Source organism: Primulina eburnea, chromosome 8, assembly GCF_022965805.1.
Source record: "Primulina eburnea isolate SZY01 chromosome 8, ASM2296580v1, whole genome shotgun sequence".
NCBI lineage: Eukaryota > Viridiplantae > Streptophyta > Magnoliopsida > Lamiales > Gesneriaceae > Primulina > Primulina eburnea.
In genome coordinates this window covers 6,427,315-6,451,597 of record NC_133108.1, presented here as the reverse complement: position 1 = coordinate 6,451,597, position 24,283 = coordinate 6,427,315, and the positions used below count along the sequence as shown (strand labels likewise).

The following is a 24,283-nucleotide window of genomic DNA, read 5'->3' as shown; positions in this document are numbered from 1 at the left end:
ATACCCGATTCATCAGATCCATAAAAACTGCTGGTGCATTCGTCACCCCAAAAGGCATAACCAGAAACTCATAATGCCCATACCGGGTCCTGAATGCAGTCTTCGATATATCTCCCTGATGAACTCGAAGCTGATGATAACCAGACCTTAAATCAATTTTGGAATACACAGAGGTACCTTGCAGTTGATCAAATAAATCATCAATCCGTGGCAACGGATACTTATTCTTTATCGTAGCACGATTCAACTGCCGATAATCTATGCAGAGCCGCATAGAACCATCCTTCTTTTTGACAAAAAGAACTGGTGCTCCCCACGGGGACACACTGGGTCGAATATACCCCTTGTCAAGAAGATCCTGCAACTGCTGTTTCAATTCTTGCATCTCTGATGGAGCTAAACGATAAGGAGCTCTAGAGATTGGTGCCGTGCCTGGCACTAAATCAATGCCGAAATCCACTTCCCGAACGGGAGGAAAACCAGGAATCTCCTCGGGAAAAACATCCGGAAAATCGCAAACCACTGGAATGTCGCTGATACCGACACTATCTGCGGACGAATCAATAGCATAGATAAGGTAGCCTTCCCCGCCCGACTCTAAAGCACGACAGGCTTTCAGAGCAGAAACCACAGGCATCGGGGGTCGCGCTCCCTCTCCATAGAAAAACCAACTGTCGCCCTCAACTAGACGAAACTGCACAAACTTCTGATAACAGTCCACAGTAGCTCTAAACACAGTCAGTACATCTATTCCCAGAATGCAATCAAAATCCTCCATCGCAAGAATCATCAAATTAGCAGTTAAAACATTACCCTCAAATTCTAGAGGACAACCCAAAAGAACAGTTCCAAATCCCAAAATCTTAATGCATGCTCTGATACCATAAATGTAGTGACCCGTTCCAGAATCACCTACTAATCAGAACTTAAGCATGCAAAATTAACATTTAAAACTGAATCAGGTAAACAGCGGAAAAACAGTAATACAACCCAATCGAATCTGTAAGTACAAAATACTTAAACAACCAGATCGAACTAAATTCCAAGAACAAATACCAACAACTACAGGTCAACCTCTGTCAGCTCCCTGTCCGCTCCCTCCTGGACCGTCCAACCTGAGACCTGTCCCATCGAATAGGGTGTCCAAAACAGAGATAAACCGAGGACGTGAGCATAAAACGCTCAGCACCGAAAGCATGAGTATACAAGACTATGACATGCATGTATGCAAAATGTACTGGATACCAGGATCTGGGTATAACGAAATACTGCTCAGGTAAATGACGTCAAGGTATGTAGCACTCTGCGCCGTCGCACCAGGAGGTGGCTCCCATACCAAAATAAACCTGTGGATATACCGGTGACCTGACCACCGTCGGCCAACGGGGTCCAACCATCCACAACAAACGAGGGCTGAGCACCCTCTCAACAGGCTATCTCAAAGATAATCAGGCTCAACATGATTATGCAAATGCCGCATAATAAACCATGCATCATATGACAGATAATAATGCAACATATAAACATGCAACACATAGTAAAGCATACTCAATCCTGCTATCTCGGATAGTACTTTCGTACCTCAAACCAGTAGATCCTAGCAATCAGCCCTAGAATCAAGCCTGCGTCCGTAGTCAGCCCACTGATGCCGCTAGCTCCCAACTAGAGCACGACTCCGCTACAAAACCAGTAGCTCCCCGCTAGTGCCTAAACCTCGGGAAAAGACTAGAAACCCATAAGAAACGACTAAAACGCTCTGGAACACTCGGAATTGGCGAGTAACAAATGAAGCCTCGAGCCTCTATTTATAGACAATGATCGGTAGATCCGATCAACTTCGGACGATCCGATCCGGCACACTTCGGACGATCCGAACCCTGATCGGACGATCCGAATCCTGCATGTCTTCCACGTGTCCAGCCACCTGTCTTCGGACGATCCGAACCCTGATCGGACGATCCGAACCTTGCATGTCTTCCACGTGTCCAGCCACCTGTCTTCGGACGATCCGAACCCTGTTCGGTCCTTCCGATCCTACCGAAATAATATTTAATCTAATAATTAACTCAAATTAGGCATCGGGATACTACATGCGCTATGGGCTTACAGAACTGCATTCAAGACGCCTATTGGGATGTCTCCCTACCGGCTTGTATTTGGAAAAGCATGCCACCTACCATTGGAGTTGGAGCATAGGGCATTTTGGGCCGTGAAGAAGTTGAATTTTGATCTGAAAGCGTCTGGCGAGGTTAGAAAGCTGCAATTGAGCGAGATGGACGAATTTCGAAATGACGCCTATGAGAATGCAAAGATCTACAAAGAACAGACCAAGAAGTGGCATGACAAGATCATAGTTCGAAGGGAGCTAAAACCAGGACAACAGGTACTGCTGTACAACTCTCGTCTGAAGTTGTTCCCTGGTAAGTTAAAGTCAAGATGGTCAGGGCCATTTGTCTTGGAAACGGTGTCCCCCTATGGAGCCGTCGAGCTAAAGTGCCATGACGGACGAACTTTCAAAGTAAATGGACAGCGAGTTAAACCCTACTATGGGACTGAAGCAAGAAATATCGACAGCTACAAGTTGATCTGATCAGACAGGGTACCGTCGGGCTGATGACGTTAAACCAAGCACTGTGTGGGAGGCAACCCGCAGTTATTTATTTTCGCATTCGCTCTGCTTCATTACTTCATTTCAATTTCATAATTAATATTTGTAATTTTCTTTAGTCAAGTTTTTAATTTGAATCACTTTATTTTGCAGGTGTTAAAAAAAAAAAAAATATTGGATCTACAGACGCATGCGCGCCCAAGCGCGACATCTCGCGCGGCAGCGCGCTAAGGACCCCTTGGATTTACAGAAGCTCGCGCGCCCCAGCGCCATGTCTCGCGCGATCGCGCGCACAGCAACTTTGCACGAAGACAGTAGGTCACGTGCGATAGCGCGACTTCTCGCGCGCTCGCGCGTGACCTTTATCACCCATTTACAGAAGCTCGCGCGCGGTAGCGCGACATCTCGTGCGAACGCGCGCCTTCAATTATTGCTGACAGACCCGAGGACAACGCGCGATAGCGCGACTTTTCGCGCGCCCGCGCGACGCGTTCGACCTCACCACTTTAAATACCCCTCCTCACAATTTCTACCCTAATTTCTTCTCTCCCTCACCACTCAGCCGCCTCCCCCTCACAAATCCATCCTCCTTCTCATATCAAACTCCTCCCCCACTCAAAAATCTTCATTCCAACACCACCATCTACTTACCTCTCCACCTCCCTCACACTTCAACACACCCAACCACCACAAGCAACCACCATTACCGCACGCCGCCACCTCTCAGCCGTCGCCGCCTCTCAGCCGCCGCCCTTCTAGCGCCACCGCCTCCGTCCAAGCCGCCGGTGTTCTGTCTAGTCATTTGCTTCAAGTAAGGGTACCGTTCCTTCCACAATATTATTGTTTGGGGATAAGTTTCAGAATTCTAGCTGTGTTGGTAGAATTGTGCTCTCGATTTGTTGAGTATTATTGTTGATACCAAGTGATAATTATGGCTCCTCGTAAAAAATCAAAGGATGGGGCTTCCTCCTCTCGTTCCTACGATGCGAACAAATTTTGGAACGAGGAAGCCTCTCGGGTATATGAAAACACCGTGTCTCGATCTCTCATCCCTGAACGAGGGCTTGATATGACCCACCTGGATTGTGATATAATTACGGAAGTTGTGCGACGTGGATGGGTCGATATAGCACAATCTCCGTCAGACGCCATTATACCCGTAGTCCGTGAATTTTATGCAAATTTGAGAATCAGACATGAGGAATACGGAGTATTGGTGCGTGGGCAACTCGTCTACTTTGATTCGGCCACCATTAATGCCATCTACAATCTGCCGGATTTTGATAATGACGGATACACAGAGTTGATCACTGGAGATGTGGACTACGAGCGGATTATAACGACTTTATGCATCGAGGGTGCAGAGTGGAGACTGAATCAGGGCTCCCCGGTTACACTGAAGAGATCTGATCTACTGCGTGACCCACGCCACTGGGCATCATTTATTCTCTCACGGATTACGCCCTCCTCCCATCAGACTGAAATTACAAAAGACAAAGTGGCGTTGATTTACGCCATCATGACTGGGCGAACCGTTGATCTTGGGAAGCTCATTCACAGCTATATCATGCGTGCCGGCACGGGACTCATGACGGTCAGCCTCCCTTGTGCACACACTATCACCGCCTTATGTCTTTATGCCGGTGTGAGATGGGGAGACGATGAACAGATCTTGAAAGCCAAGAGCCCAATCATAGTATTTGAGGTCAATCGTTCACGCTTTGAATCCGATATAGAACGACAAGCGGAAAGAGCACAATACAACCAGAGGGCCAGAGCACGCAATCCGCCACCACCATCACGCCCTCGATCAAGTTTGGGAGATCGCATGTTCCGATTGGAACAGGATATGCGGGTCGAACGCCGTGAGCAGGCTGCACATCGACACAGAACTGATGCTTTTATGACACATATGATGGATTTCACGTCGGTTTTCACCCAGCGCTTTCCACCGACTAGACCCGAGGATGCACCTTGGCCACCACCTCCACCTTGGCCACCACAGTACGCACCACAAGATGATGATGATGAGGACGAGACCATGGACGATGACTCGAGCCCCGAGTTCTGACACTCGGGCGCTAGGTATGTTTTGTCATATTCTTTATTTCTATACATTGAGGACAATGCATATCTTAAGTTTGGGAGGGGCGAAATTTCCTGCTTGTGATTTCTTTTAAATTTTTGCTCATTAGTTAAGTTTGCATTTGTTTCTTTAGATTTTATTTCTGCATGCTAGTTTTGTTAGGAAAAGTCATGGATAAGTAAAATGTGTGGCCGATGATGAAAATTGAATTGTGGTCTTTAATTATATATGTGTTCATAATGCCTTGAGAGTCACAAATATTTTGCACTGTCGTGTTTGTTCATACTATTGTTGCTTAGAGACAAGTTGCGTGCCTGTGGTGCTAAATAGACGATGGAGATCTGAATCTTGGTAATCTTGCATGACATTAATTGACACTTTTGCAGACATAGAAACGATCTAGGCACTTCTTCACAACATCTTTGGGCCTGTGTTCTTTGTTACTGTCAATTGTAGCCCGTTGAGCTTTGAAGAAATTGAGATGTTTTAAAATTCCTTTTGTACTTACCTCGCATATCATTTTTTGAACAAATGCATGTGATTAGTTTATACGAGATGATTAATGGATTGACGGTAATCTAGAACTTGGTTGAGCACTTTTCGAGGCGAAATACGGATAATATGTGACATAGGGATGATTTAGGCGATCTTTGGAACCGTTGAGCCTTCGAGCCTACCAAATGAACATGAAATATCACTAGTGACCCATTTTGAGCTTGCTAAAAATCAAGTGGCGTGTGTCAATGACACACAATAGCCCCTACTTGTATCTGTTCTAAAATCCCACAACAACTACCAAATGAAGCTTATACACTTATTTTCCTACCTGATTTTGAGAGAAATAAATTCATCGGTGTTGTAATGATTCGAATACTCCTTAAAAAAAAAAAAAAAGGGGAGTTGGCGAAGAAAAGAGAATGAAAAACAATGAAAAGAATCAAACAAGTGGTGGAAAAAAAAAATGTAAAACATGAGTGATATGATTGAGAGGAAAACAATAAAGAGATGGTGAATGAAATGATTATTTCTCTCAAACTTTGAATTCCATTTCTTTATTGTAGCCATGAGCCGTAGCCTGACGTTACAAGCTTACAAGACCTATTAACCTTGTCACATTTACCCAATATACTAGTGGAGAAAAGCTGCTCAAGTCAAGCCTATGGATACCTGAAAAACATTGTCATCAACTTAAATTTTAGTCACTTGCATGCGGGCATCTCAATGTGTGATTTCCTCTTTGGTTTACATGTTTGTTGAATATCTTTTGAGCAAATTAATTACCGATAAAGTCCTTTGTGATCTATGAATGTGAAATTGCATTTTAATGAATTGTGAGTGCACTGAGTTGATGATCTCTTGAGTCTGTAAGGCGGATGGGTATAACAACTCTATTTGAGTATTCGATGGGGTAAACGAACATTCACATATCACACACACACGTGACTCTTGAGAAATCATTGAACTACGTTTTATCAGATAAGTCGGAGGCCAATATCACTTTTCGCATATCCATGACTGTAGTAGTTGCATTTCCTTCTTGTTTATTAGTTTTATTTTGCTCGGGACTAGCAAAAATTCAAGTTCGGGAGGTTTGATAAGTGCAATTTTTGCGCTTAAATTACATTAGAATCCATTATGAATTATGCGTGTTTCGAACAGTATTATGCGTTTTTTGGTTTGTTTTTGCTGTCATTTCAGGAATGAAGGAAACAGAGGGCACGAAGCCAAGTAACCAAGAAAACAAGGGTCATTGCCATTACCTTGGACAGCAGCTACCGCGCGACATCTCGCGCTGCCGCGTGCGCACATCACGCAAGGCGTCTACCCGAGGGTCCCGCGCGCCCGCGCCAATTCTCGCGCACCCGCGCGCCCAAGTGCCATGTTGAAGACCCGAGACCAACGCGCGATAGCGCCAAGTCTCGCGCTGCCGCGCGCAGCGAGACGAGCTGGAACCCGAGACAAGCGCGCGCCCGCGCCACTTCTTGCGCTGCCGCGCGCACACATGCATGGCAAGAAGAGCAGGAGCTTGCGCGCCCCAGCGCCACTTGTCGCGCCACCGCGCGCGCCGCGATCCAGAAAACTATAAAGTGCGCGATCTAGGTCAGAATAAGAAAAAAAGGAAGAGGCCGCCGTGGAGAGCCGTCATTGGAGAAAAAGACACGCGAACCAGAGCACATACACGGAATAGAGATTCAGAGTGCGAAGAATCATCGCAAATACGAAGAACGACGGATCTGGGGACAGAGACGACACTTCGATTTGTTATCTTTTCCTTTGTTTCTTTATTTTATTGCGTAAACATGTCTAGAATCATAAACATGTCTTGTTTTCTCTTGGATTTCGTGATGAACTAAATTCTCATTCTGGAGAATGATGTAACTCTGTTGAAACGATGATTTGACACCGTTATTTATTGATTGAATTCTGTTTTCGTTTAATTGTGTTCTCTGCGTTTACTGCACTGCAATTTACTGGCCATAAATTGTTTGTTGTTTGATTAATCTTATAACTCGGGAGAGGGACTAGGATTATAGATCATTAGAGACACATCGTTGAATGTTTATAGCGTTCGGAAGGCGTATAACTTTAGCGAGGCTTAGTAAGAACATTGTATGCGCTTATCTATGAACCGTAGATTCTAATTAGGAATAATTGAATCAAAGTTGATAGATACACTTTATTCGTCACTTGGGAAAGGGGGAATAAAACAATCTAAGTGTTCTTGGCCATTAATCGATTGGAATTCAGGAATATAAATTAAACTGTGAATAATTATCGTGGAAACTTTGTGAAATCATTTCTCTAGATACTTTCTCTCATTATTATCTCTCGATTCGGTGACTTAATTTATTCTTTGCTTTCAATTAATTCGTTTAAACAAACAAAACTGATTATTGATTTTTCTAAATAAAGTTGAGGCTATTTTAATTACAAGAATTGATATACATTTTTTTTACACTCCTCGTGGGATCGATACTTGTACTCAAAAGTACATTTTACTCTAACTTGACATCGTGCGCTTGCGAGCAGTTAAGAAAACGTGCAACAATAGCGCTGATCTGAACAGCAAAACCAGAACTCCTCCTGACAACCATATCCTTCATAATTCTGAAAATAAAATGACTCCAGTCCACCTTAATCCCCTTAGAGATGGCAGTCATTACTTGAACCTTCTCCTTCGTCAACTTGTCGAAGGTGCCAGCTTTGATCAAAATAGCTTTTGCCACAATATTGGCCAGAATCTGATATTCTATTTTGAGCAATTTTTTGTGACAAGAAGGAGACACTTCTTCTCCAGATGCTGAGAAAGAGCTGAGTGCAACAGACATATCTGTCTTGGAAATATCAGAAAGTTCAGACGTACCTGAAAGTGGAAGGATGAATGTTGCTCCTAAGTGTGCGGCATCAATAGAGATAGATGCATCTCCTTGAGTATGAACAATCCTTCCTTCATGCAATGTTGCTTTAGCGTAAAATTCTAGAAGAGCATTTTTGTAAATAACTGCTGGTGCTTCCAGGAATTTCCTGAGTCCCGATTTTTCAATATCCTGAAACATTTTCATGAGATTCTCATCCTTGATGTTGAGAACCGAAGCAAAGTTAACTTGATAAGCGTTAAGAGTGTATGCTCCAACAATTTCTATATGTAGATAAAATTAGATAAACTTTGCAGTAGTTAGAGATGATATGAGAGAAAGCAGTAGCTGAATAACGATAGATATGAAACAATAAAGGTGAAAAGGTGAAATTTGAAATAGATATACAGCCGTCAAATAAACATAAAGACACGTGTCAGTATGTTCTTGGTTGAGTGTTTGAAAAGTTTTGCAGAAACTGTCAGATATACGAATGATTTTGAAAATTTTGAAAAAGGGCGGGCTGTCCAGACGGTTACTAAAAAAATCAGAAGAGGATTTGTCATTTTATGTTAACGTTTGCTGGAAGTTTCAGGGTGCTGAAATATTTAAGCACTTTGACAAAAACCAGCAGACTTGAAGTTTTATCGAAAAGACAAACATTCTCTCTGTTTTCTGAAAATGTGTCAAACTCTTAGTCTGACTAAAATACTGTTCCCCCTCGGTAAATGCAATTAATAAGTGGTCATGATTGCGACAAGTGACTCTTGGCCATCTCTCAATCTGAGCCGTTGAAAATGAACAGTCGCAATCTGTAGTAGCCCGAATTCCAAATTGGGTATTTAACGGATTAATGGTGATTAAGAAGGTTTAATGTGTAATTTTGACCATGGTCATGATCGGACGGACCGAAGATGGTTCGGTAGCACCGAAGAGTTCGGACGATCCGAAGTGGGTTCGGTGGATCCGATCATGAGGTGTCAAGAGTTGATCGACACGTCAGTTTGCATGCAAGTTCGGATGATCCGAAGTGTAGGTTCGGTGGATCCGATCATGAGGTGTCAAGAGCCGATGGACACGTGGGAGTTCGGACGTTCCGAAGTGGGTTCGGTGGATCCGAACATAGCCTATAAATAGTGCTCGGATTTCCTCATTTTGGTTTGTCAATTCTTGAAGTTGTGTCTCATTTTGAGAGGTTTGGAAGGTTTCTAGGGTTAGTTTGTCGGTCGAGCGTTAGCCAAGAGCTACCAGGATTAGTAGCGTAGTGACGCCTGAGTTACGAGGCAATCAACATCAAAGGGCTGTCGACGGACGAAGGTAAACCCTAAACCTTTGGTGGTACTGGTTTTGCTAGTCGAGCATGGTAGTATTGTTCATTGGGTATGCTTTTGATGCGTAGGCTTGTTCTAGACCTGATTAGCGGTGTTGCGTAAGGCTAGGCTTGCTGTGATAGAGGTACGAAAGTACTATCCGAGATATCCTGGTCGAGTATACATCCTTATATGTGTTGCATGATTATGTGGTGCATTGATATATGTCATATGATGCATGCTATTATGTCACGTTTTATGATGCATGTTGCATTTCATGTTGAGCCGTATCTCCTTCGAGATAGCCTTTACTGTTGAGCTGTATCTCTTTCGAGATAAGCTATATCTTGTGGGGCCGCTCAGCCCTGTCTTGTCTTGTGGACGCATGGACACCGAGAGTACACAGTGGCCGACGGGTCCGGAGGGCTTCGGTGATCCGGGACATTTTAGGTCCACGTCTGTTCTTGTAGTGGATGCAGTGACCCAGAGGAGTACCGCGCGGCACTATCCACTTGGCGCCTCTAGACTGAGCATTTTGAGATCCTTTGTTACTCCTGTTTCTTGACTACCCTGGTATCATATCATAGCATGTGCATTTCATATAGGCTTGTATACTCATGCTTTTGTACTGGGCGTTCTTATCGCTCACGTCCTCGGTTTTGTTTATCTTGGACACCCCATTCCCATGGGGCAGGCCTCAGGTTGGATGGCTCAGGAAGAGCAGGAGGAGGACAGTGAGTAGCTGGTTGGTTTAGTTTTCAGTACTATTCTATTCGATATGGTTGTACCGAATATATTTTGAGTTGTCCTGATTTCGTTTGGGTTGTATAACTATCTTTTGGTGACAGTTTTCCGCCTTTATTTCTGATTGTTTTTAATTAAGTTAATCGCATGCTTAGTTCTTGATTAGTAGGTGATTCTGGAACGGGTCACTACATTTATGGTATCAGAGCATGCTTACGATTTTGGGATATAGATTCTGTTTTGGGATTTTCGTTGACCATTTTACCATTTTCCCCATTCTATCTTGTAGCGATGGCTGACCACTTTGGTGATGAGAGTAGTCAGGGAAGTGTAGGTCGTTGGGGTGACCAGGACGATCGTAGGCGTCATCGTGAACATCGTCATCGTCGGGATGGTTCTAGGCGTTTTGATTTGCACCGTTTCATTCAGATGGGGCCTAAGCCTTTAGTCGGCGGTGAGACTCCCGATGATGCTGAGGATTGGTTAGAGCGCATGGAGAGTTGTTTCCGTGCATTCCAGTGCACCGAGGAGCAGAGGATGGAGACCCTTAGTTTTCTTCTCGAGGGCCGTGCGCGCAAGTGGTGGCGATCGACTTCTGCGCCGATAGTCCAGTCTCAGGGTAGGGTGACTTGGGCCGATTTCCGTGCAGCTTTCATGCAGCTGTATTTTCCTCCAGCCCTTCGCCAGGCAAAGACGATTGAGCTCCTAAATCTTAAGCAGGGGAGTATGTCTGTTGATGAATATCAGCAGAAGTTCTTCAAGTTGTTACCCTTTGCCCCTCATATCAGTGGCAGTTCTGAGGCCAAGTATGACCATTTCTTTCAGGGTCTTAACCAGGAGATTTTTGATCGAGTCACTGTCTGTGATAATCCTACTTCTTATGATGGGTTAGTGAACCGGTGTCGCCAGGCAGAGATCAGTCTCCAGCGTGGTAGGGCTATTCTTTCCTCTAGACCTCCGAGTACTTTGAGCCCTCGATCTCAGTCTTTCAAGAAATCTGGTTCTTCTTCTTCTGGATCTGGATCACGGTCTAGCGGTGTTTTCCGCTTTGGTAAGAAGAAGGTTTCTTGTGTGCATTGTAGGAAGAACCATCCATCGGAGCAATGCCGATCAGCCGCGGGAGCTTGTTTTCAGTGCGGAGAGATGGGTCATCTCAAGAAGAATTGTCCTCAATTACGAGGTGGAGCAGGATCTGATTCCGGATCTCAGACGACTGTTCAGCAGAGGAGGCAGGGTCAGGCAGTGGGTAGTTCAAATCTTCGACCTCGTGCCCAAGGTCAGGTTTTTGCGCTGAACCAGGATCAGGCTGCAGATGAAACGGAGAGAGTCATAGCAGGTACTTTTCGTTTATGCGGTATCCCTGCTTTTGTTCTTATTGATACCGGAGCATCACATTCATTCATTTCTGCACGATTTGTTAAGCGTCATAAGTTACCGTATGTTTCTCTAGACGTCATTCTTTCTGTTTCTACTCCGATGGGTCATTCGGTGTTAGCGAAGCGTCTAGTGATGGGTTGTCCCTTAGATTTTGAGGGTAACGAATTGATTGCGAATCTTATGATCCTGGAGATGGAAGATTTTGATTGTATTCTAGGTATAGACCTTTTGACTACCTACCGAGCTACCGTGGATTGTTACCAGAAGCTTGTTCAGTTTCGTACGACTGAGAGCTCTAGTTGGTTTTTCTATGGTGAGGGAGCGCGACCTCCGATGCCAGTGGTATCTGCTCTGAAAGCCTGTCGTGCTTTAGAGGCGGGCGGGGAAGGCTACCTCATCTATGCGATTGATTCATCCACAGGTAGTGTTGGTATAGAGGATATTCCAGTGGTTTGTGAATTTCCTGATGTTTTTCCAGATGAGATTCCTGGTTTTCCTCCGGTTAGAGAGGTGGAATTTGGCATTGAGTTAATGCCAGGGACTGCACCGATTTCTCGTGCCCCCTATCGTCTTGCTCCATCAGAGATGAGAGAATTGAAGCAGCAATTGCAGGATCTTCTTGATAAAGGTTATATTCGCCCGAGTGTTTCACCTTGGGGAGCTCCAGTCTTGTTTGTCAAGAAAAAGGATGGATCGATGCGATTGTGTATTGATTATCGCCAGCTGAATCGTGTGACGATCAAAAACAAGTATCCATTACCTCGTATCGATGACTTGTTCGATCAGCTTCAGGGTACCTCTGTTTACTCGATTGACTTGCGATCGGGTTATCATCAGATGAGAGTTAGAGATGATGATATTTCCAAGACTGCATTTCGTACTCGATATGGGCATTACGAGTTTCTAGTTATGCCATTTGGATTGACGAATGCGCCAGCGGTGTTCATAGATCTGATGAATCGAGTCTTTCGGGATTTTCTAGATCAGTTTGTTGTGGTTTTCATCGACGATATCTTGATTTATTCTCACAGTGTGGAAGAGCATATCCAACACTTGAGGATTGTGTTGCAGATTCTTCGCGAGAAGCAATTGTATGCTAAGCTGAGTAAGTGCGAGTTCTGGATTGATCGTGTAGTATTCCTTGGTCATGTGATTTCCAAGGAAGGAATTTCTGTGGATCCCAGCAAGATCGAAGCAGTGCTGAATTGGTCACGTCCTACGACGGTGGCTGAGATCCGTAGTTTTCTAGGTCTGGCAGGGTATTATCGTCGCTTCATCGTGAATTTCTCTCAGGTAGCTAGACCATTGACGCAGCTTACTCGGAAGGATGTTCCATTTGAGTGGTCATCTGAGTGCGAAGATAGTTTCAGAGAGCTTCGTCGACTTCTGACTTCTGCACCTGTTTTGGTGTTACCGTCAGGATCTGATGGTTTCAGTGTTTACACCGATGCTTCTTTTCAAGGATTAGGGTGTGTGTTGACGCAGAATGGTCATGTGATCGCTTACGCATCCAGGCAGTTAAAACCTCACGAGGAGAAGTACCCTATTCATGATCTAGAATTAGCTGCTATTGTGTTTGCGCTAAAGATCTGGCGTCATTACTTGTACGGGGTTAAGTTTGAAATTTTTACTGATCATAAGAGTCTGAAGTATCTGTTCACTCAGGCTGAGTTGAACATGAGACAACGTCGTTGGATGGATCTACTTAAAGATTATGACTGCGAGATCAAATACCATCCAGGCTCTGCGAATCTCACAGCCGATGCTCTTAGTCGCAAGGTGAGAGTCTCTGCACTTCAGACCAGTGCTATGATTAGTACTATCCAGGATTGTTGTTCGTTGGGTTTTAATTTCAAACATCGGAAAGGTATGGAGAGCATTCGTGTTGCTACCATTTTATCTGAGCCAGCTTTGTTCGCTCGGATTCGAGATGCTCAGATGTCTGATCTCAAGACTCAGAGATTAGCTCGGTTGGTTGGTGGAGATAGCAATTTCCATTATCAGTCTAATGGTCTTCTGTGTTTGTCTAATCGGGTTGTGGTACCAGAGGATGATACTTTGAGGGAAGAGATCTTATCTCAGGCCCATCGAAGCAAGTTGAGTGTCCATCCAGGAAGCAACAAGATGTATAAAGATTTGAGGACACGATTTTGGTGGAAAGGGATGAAGCGCAGCGTTTATCAGTTTGTTTCCAAGTGTCTTGTTTGTCAGCAGGTTAAGGCAGAGCACCGTCGACCGGGAGGATTATTGTTGAACTTACCTATTCCCGAATGGAAGTGGGAGCATATCGCGATGGACTTCATTACTCACTTACCATTGTCTTCGAGGAATAGTGATGCTATTTGGGTAGTGGTGGACCGACTCACCAAGTCTGCTCATTTTCTGCCATATAACCGTGATTTCACTTTCGATCGTATGGCTCGATTGTATATTCAAGAGATTTTACGTTTGCATGGAGTGCCAGTCAGTATTGTTAGTGACAGAGATCCTCGTTTTACCTCACGATTTTGGGGTAGTTTCCAGTCAGCATTGGGCACTTCACTAAGTTTGAGTACGGCTTATCATCCAGAGACCGACGGTCAGACAGAGAGGACTATCCGTACACTTGAGGATATGATGCGAGCTTGTGTGATGGATTTCGGAACCGCTTGGCAGGATCATTTGCCTTTGATTGAGTTCGCGTACAACAACAGCTATCATCGTAGTATTGGTATGGCACCATTTGAGGCGTTGTATGGGCGACGTTGTCGTACTCCATTATTTTGGGATGAAGTTGGGGAACGACATGTTGAGGGACCGGAGTTAGTCCAGCAGGCTATTGATAAGGTTACAATAATCAAGAAGCGGATTAAGATCGCCCAGGATCGACAGGCTAGTTATGCGAACACCAAACGTCGACCTCTTTATTTTCAGCCAGGTGAGAAAGTGTTTCTCCGAGTTTCGCCTTTTCGCAGGATTTTGAGATTTGGTCTCAAGGGTAAGCTGTCTCCGAGATTTATTGGTCCATTTGAAATATTGGAAAGCGTGGGGGATTTGGCTTACAGACTTGCATTGCCGCCGTACCTATCAAGTATTCATGATGTGTTCCACGTATCTTTGTTGAGACGATACATAGCAGATGAGTCTCACATCTTGCATCCCTCTGAAGTTCAACTAAATTCGGATTTGTCTTACGTGGAACGACCAGTGCGGATTCTCGATCGCAAAGACAAGGTATTGCGGAATAAGATCATTCCTCTTGTCTTAGTTCAGTGGCAGCGCAGAGGCACTGAAGAAGCCACTTGGGAGTTAGAAAGTCGTATGCGTTCGGAGCATCCAGAGCTCTTTTGAGTTGTACTATGGTTGTAATATGGAGGTGTGTGTGTTTTTCCGTTGTAATCCAAATATCAGTTGTGTTCAACAACAAATTGAGTTATAATAACAATGTTGTTATTTCAGTTTTTGTTCATCCTATAAACTTGATTTCGAGGACGAAATCTTTTTAAGGGGGGGAGAATGTAGTAGCCCGAATTCCAAATTGGGTATTTAACGGATTAATGGTGATTAAGAAGGTTTAATGTGTAATTTTGACCATGGTCATGATCGGACGGACCGAAGATGGTTCGGTAGCACCGAAGAGTTCGGACGATCCGAAGTGGGTTCGGTGGATCCGATCATGAGGTGTCAAGAGTTGATCGACACGTCAGTTTGCATGCAAGTTCGGATGATCCGAAGTGTAGGTTCGGTGGATCCGATCATGAGGTGTCAAGAGCCGATGGACACGTGGGAGTTCGGACGTTCCGAAGTGGGTTCGGTGGATCCGAACATAGCCTATAAATAGTGCTCGGATTTCCTCATTTTGGTTTGTCAATTCTTGAAGTTGTGTCTCATTTTGAGAGGTTTGGAAGGTTTCTAGGGTTAGTTTGTCGGTCGAGCGTTAGCCAAGAGCTACCAGGATTAGTAGCGTAGTGACGCCTGAGTTACGAGGCAATCAACATCAAAGGGCTGTCGACGGACGAAGGTAAACCCTAAACCTTTGGTGGTACTGGTTTTGCTAGTCGAGCATGGTAGTATTGTTCATTGGGTATGCTTTTGATGCGTAGGCTTGTTCTAGACCTGATTAGCGGTGTTGCGTAAGGCTAGGCTTGCTGTGATAGAGGTACGAAAGTACTATCCGAGATATCCTGGTCGAGTATACATCCTTATATGTGTTGCATGATTATGTGGTGCATTGATATATGTCATATGATGCATGCTATTATGTCACGTTTTATGATGCATGTTGCATTTCATGTTGAGCCGTATCTCCTTCGAGATAGCCTTACTGTTGAGCTGTATCTCTTTCGAGATAAGCTATATCTTGTGGGGCCGCTCAGCCCTGTCTTGTCTTGTGGACGCATGGACACCGAGAGTACACAGTGGCCGACGGGTCCGGAGGGCTTCGGTGATCCGGGACATTTTAGGTCCACGTCTGTTCTTGTAGTGGATGCAGTGACCCAGAGGAGTACCGCGCGGCACTATCCACTTGGCGCCTCTAGACTGAGCATTTTGAGATCCTTTGTTACTCCTGTTTCTTGACTACCCTGGTATCATATCATAGCATGTGCATTTCATATAGGCTTGTATACTCATGCTTTTGTACTGGGTGTTCTTATCGCTCACGTCCTCGGTTTTGTTTATCTTGGACACCCCATTCCAATGGGGCAGGCCTCAGGTTGGATGGCTCAGGAAGAGCAGGAGGAGGACAGTGAGTAGCTGGTTGGTTTAGTTTTCAGTACTATTCTATTCGATATGGTTGTACCGAATATATTTTGAGTTGTCCTGATTTCGTTTGGGTTGTATAACTATCTTTTGGTGACAGTTTTCCGCCTTTATTTCTGATTGTTTTTAATTAAGTTAATCGCATGCTTAGTTCTTGATTAGTAGGTGATTCTGGAACGGGTCACTACACAATCTTGCGATTCGCAAGAGTCTTTGTTCCCTCTATAAATATCTGCATATCTTGAACAAAGTTAAACAGATGAACTTAAAAAATGAAAACTCAAGTAAAAAGAGAGTTAGAGTTTGATTCAGGAGTCGAAGCAAAACTGTCCAGAGAGAAGTTTGAGGATATCATTATTTTCGTAATGATCCTTGAAATACACTCCTGGAGTTGTAGTTTCCACAGTCAAGCAGATCTGTTGCTTCGATTGAGTTTGAAATGTAGCATCGATTTCTTCCAGAAGCATGCTAATGCAATAAGAGAGTGCTGGTGGATTGATGATGCTTAAATCCTCTATGATGCCCTGTAAGGCATCTAAAAAATACATTAGTGCTGACAAGACCTAAGCTTGCTAGATTCTTTCTAGGCCTTGAGCTTGCTGGATTCTCTTGTTCCTGTTGAAGTACTTTGCAAGCAAATTACAGAGAACTCCTATTACTGAAGACAAAAGCCAAATGTAACGCTACTGGTTAAATAACATTGAAGATCTACTGTTTTTACTTTTGCATCGAGTAATGTACTGAAATGGTTTCTAATAAAGTTCCAGTTTACGTATCTGACTATCCTTCTGCTTTTCTGCAAAAATCTTACTATTAGTTCAATACGATAAATGAGTAAGAATAAAATTAACAAAGATAACAGAAAATAATCAAGTTAAATCTATCAAACCAAGAGAATTACGAAAGTAAGAAAACTTATTCTCTGGTAAGGGTTTCGTGAAGATATCTGCTGTTTGTTGATCAGTAGAAACATATTCCAGACGAATGTTCTTCTTCTGCACATGATCTCTAATAAAGTGATGTCTGATGTCTATGTGCTTCGTTCTGGAATGAAGTACTGGATTTTGTGTGATTGCAATTGCACTGGTATTGTCACAGAATATAGGTGATTCGGAGGCTTGAATCCCATAGTCTCTTAACTGTTGTTGAATCCATAGTATCTGAGAGCAGCAGCTTCCAGCAGCCAGATATTCTGCTTCTGCAGTAGATGTGGCTATGGAAGTCTGTTTCTTGCTAAACCAGGATATCAGCCTATCACCAAGAAATTGACAAAACCCACTTGTGCTTTTTTGGTCTAGTTTGCAACCTGCATAATCAGCATCTGAATATCCAATAAGATTTAACGATGAATCATTGGGATACCATAAGCCGACATTTTGAGTTCCTTTCAAGTACTTCAAAATACGTTTAGCAGCAGTATAATGAGATTGTTTGGGGTTAGATTGAAATCTAGCACAAATGCAAACATCAAACATGATATCTGGTCTACTGGCAGTTAAATATAATAATGAACCAATAAGACCTCGATACTGAGTTACCTCTACTGGAATACCACTTTCATCTTTATCAAGTTTAATAGATGAGCTCATTGGAGTAGAAGCAGCAGAGCATGCTTCCATTCCAAACTTTTTCAGAAGCTCCTTGGTGTACTTGGCTTGATTTATAAAGATTCCAGTCTCTGATTGCTTAATCTGTAATCCTAGGAAGAATGTTAATTCTCCCATCATACTCATTTTGAATTTATCCTGCATCAATTTTCTAAACTTTGCACATAATTTGGGGTTAGTTGACCCAAAAATAATGTCATCAACATAGATCTGTACTAACAGAATGTGCTTATTCTTGACTAGAATAAATAAAGTTTTATCTACTGCTCCAATGGTAAAATCATGATCAATAAGAAATTGTGATAGAGTGTCATACCATGCTCTAGGTACCTGTTTTAGACCATATAATGCTTTGTGTAATTAAAATACATGATGAGGAGAGAAATTATCGATAAAACCTGGAGGTTGTTCGACGTAAACTTCTTCTTGTAAGAGACCATTCAGAAAAGCACTTTTCACATCCATTTGATATACTTTGAAATTCTTGAAAGCAGCAAAGGCTAAGAATATTCTGATTGCTTCGAGCCTTGCTACTGGTGCATAAGTCTCATCAAAGTCTATGCCTTCTTCTTGTCTGAAGCCTTGAGCTACCAATCTAGCTTTATTTCTCACCATTGTGCCTTCTTCGTTGAGTTTGTTTCTGAATACCCACCGAATTCCAATGACAGCTTGGTGAGATGGTCTAGGTACTAGAAACCAAACTTCATTACGTTTGAATTGATTCAGCTCTTCTTGCATGGCTTCAATCCAACTAGGATCCAGAAGAACTTCTTCAATTTTCTTTGGTTCATCCTGAGATATAAAAGCAGCATGCATGTATTCATTAAGCATTTGCCTTCTGGTTCTCAAAGGCGCTGCTGGATTACCAATAACCAATGTTGGAGGATGAGATTTTCTCCAGATAAACGGATTTAAATGGACATCTTCCTGATTTGATATGTTAAGATTGTCTTCTACAGAACCAGTAGTAGGTTCTTGAACATCTTCTGCTGGTATTGGTAGATCCAAGTTCTGTACTTCTGGTTCCACTATTGGTATGTCTGGTTCTGGATTTTGAAGATCCTTCGTATTTGCTTCTACATCATCTTCACTGTCAATTTCCAAGTGAATCATGTCTAACCTGTTACTTAAATCAGATATGTTAGAAATTTCAGCACTACTGTCTTCATCGAAGACAACATGAATCGATTCTTCAACATTAAGAGTTCTATTGTTGAAGATTCTAAAAGCTCTGCTTACAGCAGAGTAACCAAGAAATATTCCAGCATCTGATTTTGAGTCAAATGCAGTCAAATGATTTTTTCCATTATTTAGTACAAAACATTTGCAACCAAACACATGAAAATAAGATACGTTAGGCTTCTTCCCTTTCCATATTTCATAAGGGGTCTGATTGTGCCTTTGGTTGACCATAGATCTGTTTTGCGTGTAACAAGCAGTATTGATGGCTTCAGCCCAGAAGCGCTGAGATATGTCTGCATCTGCTAGCATTGTTCTAGCAGCTTCTTTTAGACTTCTATTTCTCCTCTCAGCTACTCCGTTTTGTTGAGGTGTTCTGGCAGCTGAATATTCATGATGAATCCCCTTTTCATTCAAATATAACTCAAGATACTTGTTAGTGAACTCAGTACCCCGATCACTTCTGATTTTAATGATGGTAGTAGATTTTTCATTTTGAATCCTTTTCAGAAGCTTGATCAAGAGACTACTGGTTTGAACTTTTCCTGCGAGAAATATTACCCAAGTGAATCTAGAAAAATCATCAATAACAACAAGAGTATATTTCATTCCCCCTAAGCTCATGATGGGGATAGGACCAAAAAGATCCATGTGCAGTAGTTCCAGACATCTTGAAGTTGATTTGCTATCTTTGTTCTTGAAACTGGATCTTATCTGTTTCCCAAGCTGACAAGCAGAACAAACATGATTTTTAACAAAATTAATATCAGGTAATCCATCAACCATATTCTGCTTCTTGAGATAATTGATTGACTTGAAATTCAGATGATTCAATTTCTTGTGCCATAGCCAGTGTTTATTGCTAAGAGAAGCAACCAAGCATGTAGGAGTATTGACATGATTTGAGTTCCAAGAGATTCTGTAAGTATTGCCTTCTCTCTTTCCGGTTAACACAGTAGTTTCAGCAGAATCTCTAACTATACACGAATGCTTCTGAAAAGCTACAGAATAACCATTATCACATAGTTGACTAATGCTGATTAAATTGTAACAAAGATTGTCAACTAGTAACACGTCATTAATAGTGATGTTACCATGGATAATCTTACCCTTACCCATGGTTCTACCTTTTGAGTTGTCTCCAAAAGTTATCTTTGGTCCAGTACAACTCACTATCTCAGAAAGTAGGTTTTTCTGTCCAGTCATGTGTCTGGAACATCCACTGTCCAGATACCATGTAGAGTTACTGATTTCTGCTTCCTTCTGCTGTTCATTCAAACACAAATTTTAGTATCTGGTACCCAAATCTATTTGGGTCCAAGCCTTATCAGTCCTTTGGGAACCCACATTTGTACAATTCTTGGTGACTTTGTACTTCGGGTATCCAAAGATGTGTGTACAACAGAAGGTCTGTTATTTCTAACAGTATGCATATCAAAATGTTGTTCTTCCCTTCTGTTTCTGTTTTCCAGTCTGTATATCTTCTGAACAGGTTTAGAGTTGTAGTACTGTTAGTTTTTAACCTTCATAGGATGTTGTCTTCCAGAGTTGAATTCTTTTCTGAATCTAGAACTCTGGTCAACTTTTTCCTTAGGTTTAACGTAACCCAGACCATAGTGCATTCTTCTGTTCGTCAGATTTACATTCCTTTCAACTGAAGCAGTAGGTACTTCTGGTTCCTGTACCACGCTGGATTTCACAAAGTGAATGTATTTCCCTTTGCATATTTCTAGTGTTGGCTTAATATTCGTTTCAGAAGTGCCTTCATTATTACAAAAACCGAGACCACTCCTATCTCCTGACTGTTTTTGTAATTCTTTCATCTTTTCCAATGAAACAGAATACTTGTTCCAAGCATTCACCAGTAGCGACAACTTCTGGTTTTCAGAAAGCACCTTCTGATAATCTGCTTTGGCTCTTTCATTCTCAGTTATTAATTTACTCATCTTAACTTGTAAATCATTGCAGCTGTCTACTTGCAAGCAAGTTAACTTACTGTTCTGATTCTTTAAGTTCTGATTTTCAATCTTAACTTCTTCAAATGATTGAGAAAGTCTGGAATACTCTTTTACCATTTCATGTAGTGCATCAATCAAATCAGTTCGTGTAAATTCATTAGAGTCAAAATCAAATACCTCTCCAGATGTCGAGGTTGAGTCATTGTCCGCCATTAGACATTTGACTTCTTCTGCATCACTGTCACTGGAATGACTTTCTGAGTCAGATGACTCAGAACTAGAGTCCGCCCACTTAGATTTGCTTTCTTTGGCAATCATCGCTTTTCGATCTCTTCTGGACTTTTTGTCATTCCTCTTGTGATCCTTTCTCTTTTGGTCATCCTTCTTTGGTTTAGGAAAATCAGCAATGAAGTGACCTAATTTCCACAGTTAAAGCATCCCATATCACCAGATGGTGAATCTTTCTTGAAGTTGCGATTGGGACCCTGATAGGTTCGATGGTTCTTCTTCATAAACCTGGAGAATTTCTTTACAAATAAGGACATAGCATCACTATTGATTTGTTCAGCAGTCTTCTCCATTGTATTGTCAATGATCACAGCAGGTAATGCCTGAGGTGCAACTGCAGCAGCAGTAGAAGAGGTAGTGGCAGTAGCAGTAAAAGCAGTAGCATTAGCAGTAGCAGCAAGAGCCTTGGTAGGTAGGCTTGAAGGCTTTTCTCCATTTCTTACTTCCAATTCGAACTCGTAGGCTTTCAGATCTGCAAATAAGTCGTGCAGTTCCAATTTGTTCATGTCTTTGGATACTCTCATAGCCATTGTTTTAACATCCCATTCTCTGGGTAAAGCTCTCATCACCTTGAGGGCTATCTCTCTGTTGCTATGCTCTTTACCCAGAGCAACTAGCTCATTGACCAGGCTACTGAATCTTTCATCGAACTCGTTTAGAGTTTCACCAGCTCTCATTTTCAGATTTTCAAACTTCTGCATTGCTACAGACAGTTTGTTTTCTTTCGTTTGCTCATTTCCTTCACATATCTGGATGAGCTTCTCCCAAATATCCTTTGTAGTAGAACACATTTTAATCTTGCTGAAAGTGTTCTTGTCGAGCGTTTTATACAATATATCCTTCGCCACATTATCAAGGTTGGCCTTTTTCTTATCTTCACTGGTCCATTCACTTCTTGATTTTTCGACCATCTGTTGTGCACCGTCAGTAACAGCAACAGCTGTGTTAGGCTTTAAGATTTTCAGTGGACCATCTGAGATGACATACCACATGTCATCATCTTGTGCTGCAAGATGAGCTTGCATTCTTATCTTCCAGACATCAAAATCTTCCTTAGAGAACATAGGGATCTTGCTGAAGTGTGCCATTTGTTGTAGTTTTTCACAAACAAGAATAACCTGCTCTGATACCAATTGTTGGGGATCGAAGTTGAGTTTAGAGGGGGGTGAATAAACTCTACTCGTTTTTCGTTCTGATGAGGTACTAAAATCCTATTAAGGATAGTAGTTGATCTTGTGCGAATACTTTCACCTGATTACAATAAAAAGTGCGGAAACAATCTGATGAAGTAGTTTGAAAAACAGTAAAACAGTAGGCAGCAGTTGTTTATGGAAGTTCGAAGATAAACTCTTCTACGTCTCCCCTTCTTCTGTTTCCAGAAGGTATAACTAAAAGACTTTGGATATTACAGTACAACTCTTGTACACACCCACTTCAGAAGGACTTACACTTCGGCATACTGAAACTCTTAGTTTCTCAACTCACAAGAATACGAAACACAAAGTTCTGAAAAGACTCTTTTCAGATTACAGACTCTTCTTGATAAAGTGTAAATGATGTAAAGATTGTGAAGAGTGTAAAAATCAGTAGCAAAAGATGATCTTCGAAAGATCAGATATTTGCTATGAAGCGTGTGCTACTTTTCTTTGTGTTGAACTTTTGATTACTCAAGGAATTTCGATATTCGTCTGATAAGAGAGAAGCTTTGTTCCTTGAAGAATGATAATAAGCGAAGTGTCGTGTCGAACAAGGATTTGATCCAAGTATATATAATCGACTGAGTTCAATGTTCACAATCAGAGTATGTCTTCAGATAACTGATATAATCAGCTTTAATACCGAAAGAAGCTCCTGCAGAAAAGCTATAAAACAATCAGTCTTGTTTTATACTTAATTGGGTAAAGTGCATTAAATGACTTCGTATAGTATTTAATGCTGCAATTAATACTAGTACTAGGAACTCTTTAACGGTAACAATTAAGATAGCAACGTTAGAAAACGTTCTCTACTGGTTTTGTATTGTTATCCCTTTCTACTGGTTTAGTTATAGTAGATCAGCAGCTACTGAAAAGTTATTCTATTGTACTGGTCTGCTGGTCTACTGGTCTTAGTTATCATCGCCACAATAAAATTCATGTCTAACATTTACCTTTTGTTTTCAGAATTAGATATCATAGATAATTAATTTTATATCAGAATCGATCTTTTGTATGCTACATTGACGACTATTAATTTTTTGTTAAATATAATTTTGAAATAATAAATAAATCAACATATGTAATAAAATACACATATAAATAATATTATATGATAAATATAAAATCAAATCAAATAAACTCATACAATAATTATCAAATATAAATTTTAAACTACCGGCATGATTTCACCATAAAATTTGAATTATAATAAAAGAAATAAACTTTCATAAATAATTATGTTTTTTGTATTTGTTGAATTAGTTAATTTCGAAATAATAAATAAAAATATTAAAATATCATATGTAGAAGCTACTTTGACAAATACTAATCAGTTATCATTTTAATTTATATTTATTATAAGGATTATGTCATATTTTTTTATAGTAGAATATAACTTATGTGTCTTTTAATTGCTCTTTAATATATATTTGATGTGCACTATATACTTATGATTTTGATCGACGATTTATTTTGACAGACAGTTGCATATAAATTTTTAGTTATACAAATTAATAAAATAATCATTCATATAACATATATATTTCTTACAACTATTTCTTTTTTCCCCATATATTTTCATTTTTTTTTGAATTTTAACTATCTTTTAAAATCAAAATTAAAATGATATATGTATTACATCATAAAAATTTTATATGTATATTTATTATCTCATTTGAAAGAAAAAAATAGATATAAATACGTAAAAAAAATTTACAATCAAGTAATTTCATATACATTAGTTAATGAATAATTTTTTTAAAAGTATATATATAACATTGGATATTTCAAATTATTTGTTTTCTATGATCTATTTTTAATATCAAATTGGTTG

At 41.4% G+C, this 24,283-nt stretch overlaps 1 protein-coding gene across 1 annotated transcript; it reads left to right on the top strand.

Moving 5' to 3' along the window:
* Nucleotides 1–2,134: 2,134 nt before the first annotated feature.
* LOC140838933 (uncharacterized) lies at nucleotides 2,135–2,590 on the top strand. Its single transcript, XM_073205560.1, has one exon. The coding sequence runs from the start codon at nucleotides 2,135–2,137 to the stop codon at nucleotides 2,588–2,590; it is 456 nt and encodes a 151-aa protein (XP_073061661.1).
* The last annotated feature ends 21,693 nt before the right edge of the window (nucleotides 2,591–24,283 follow it).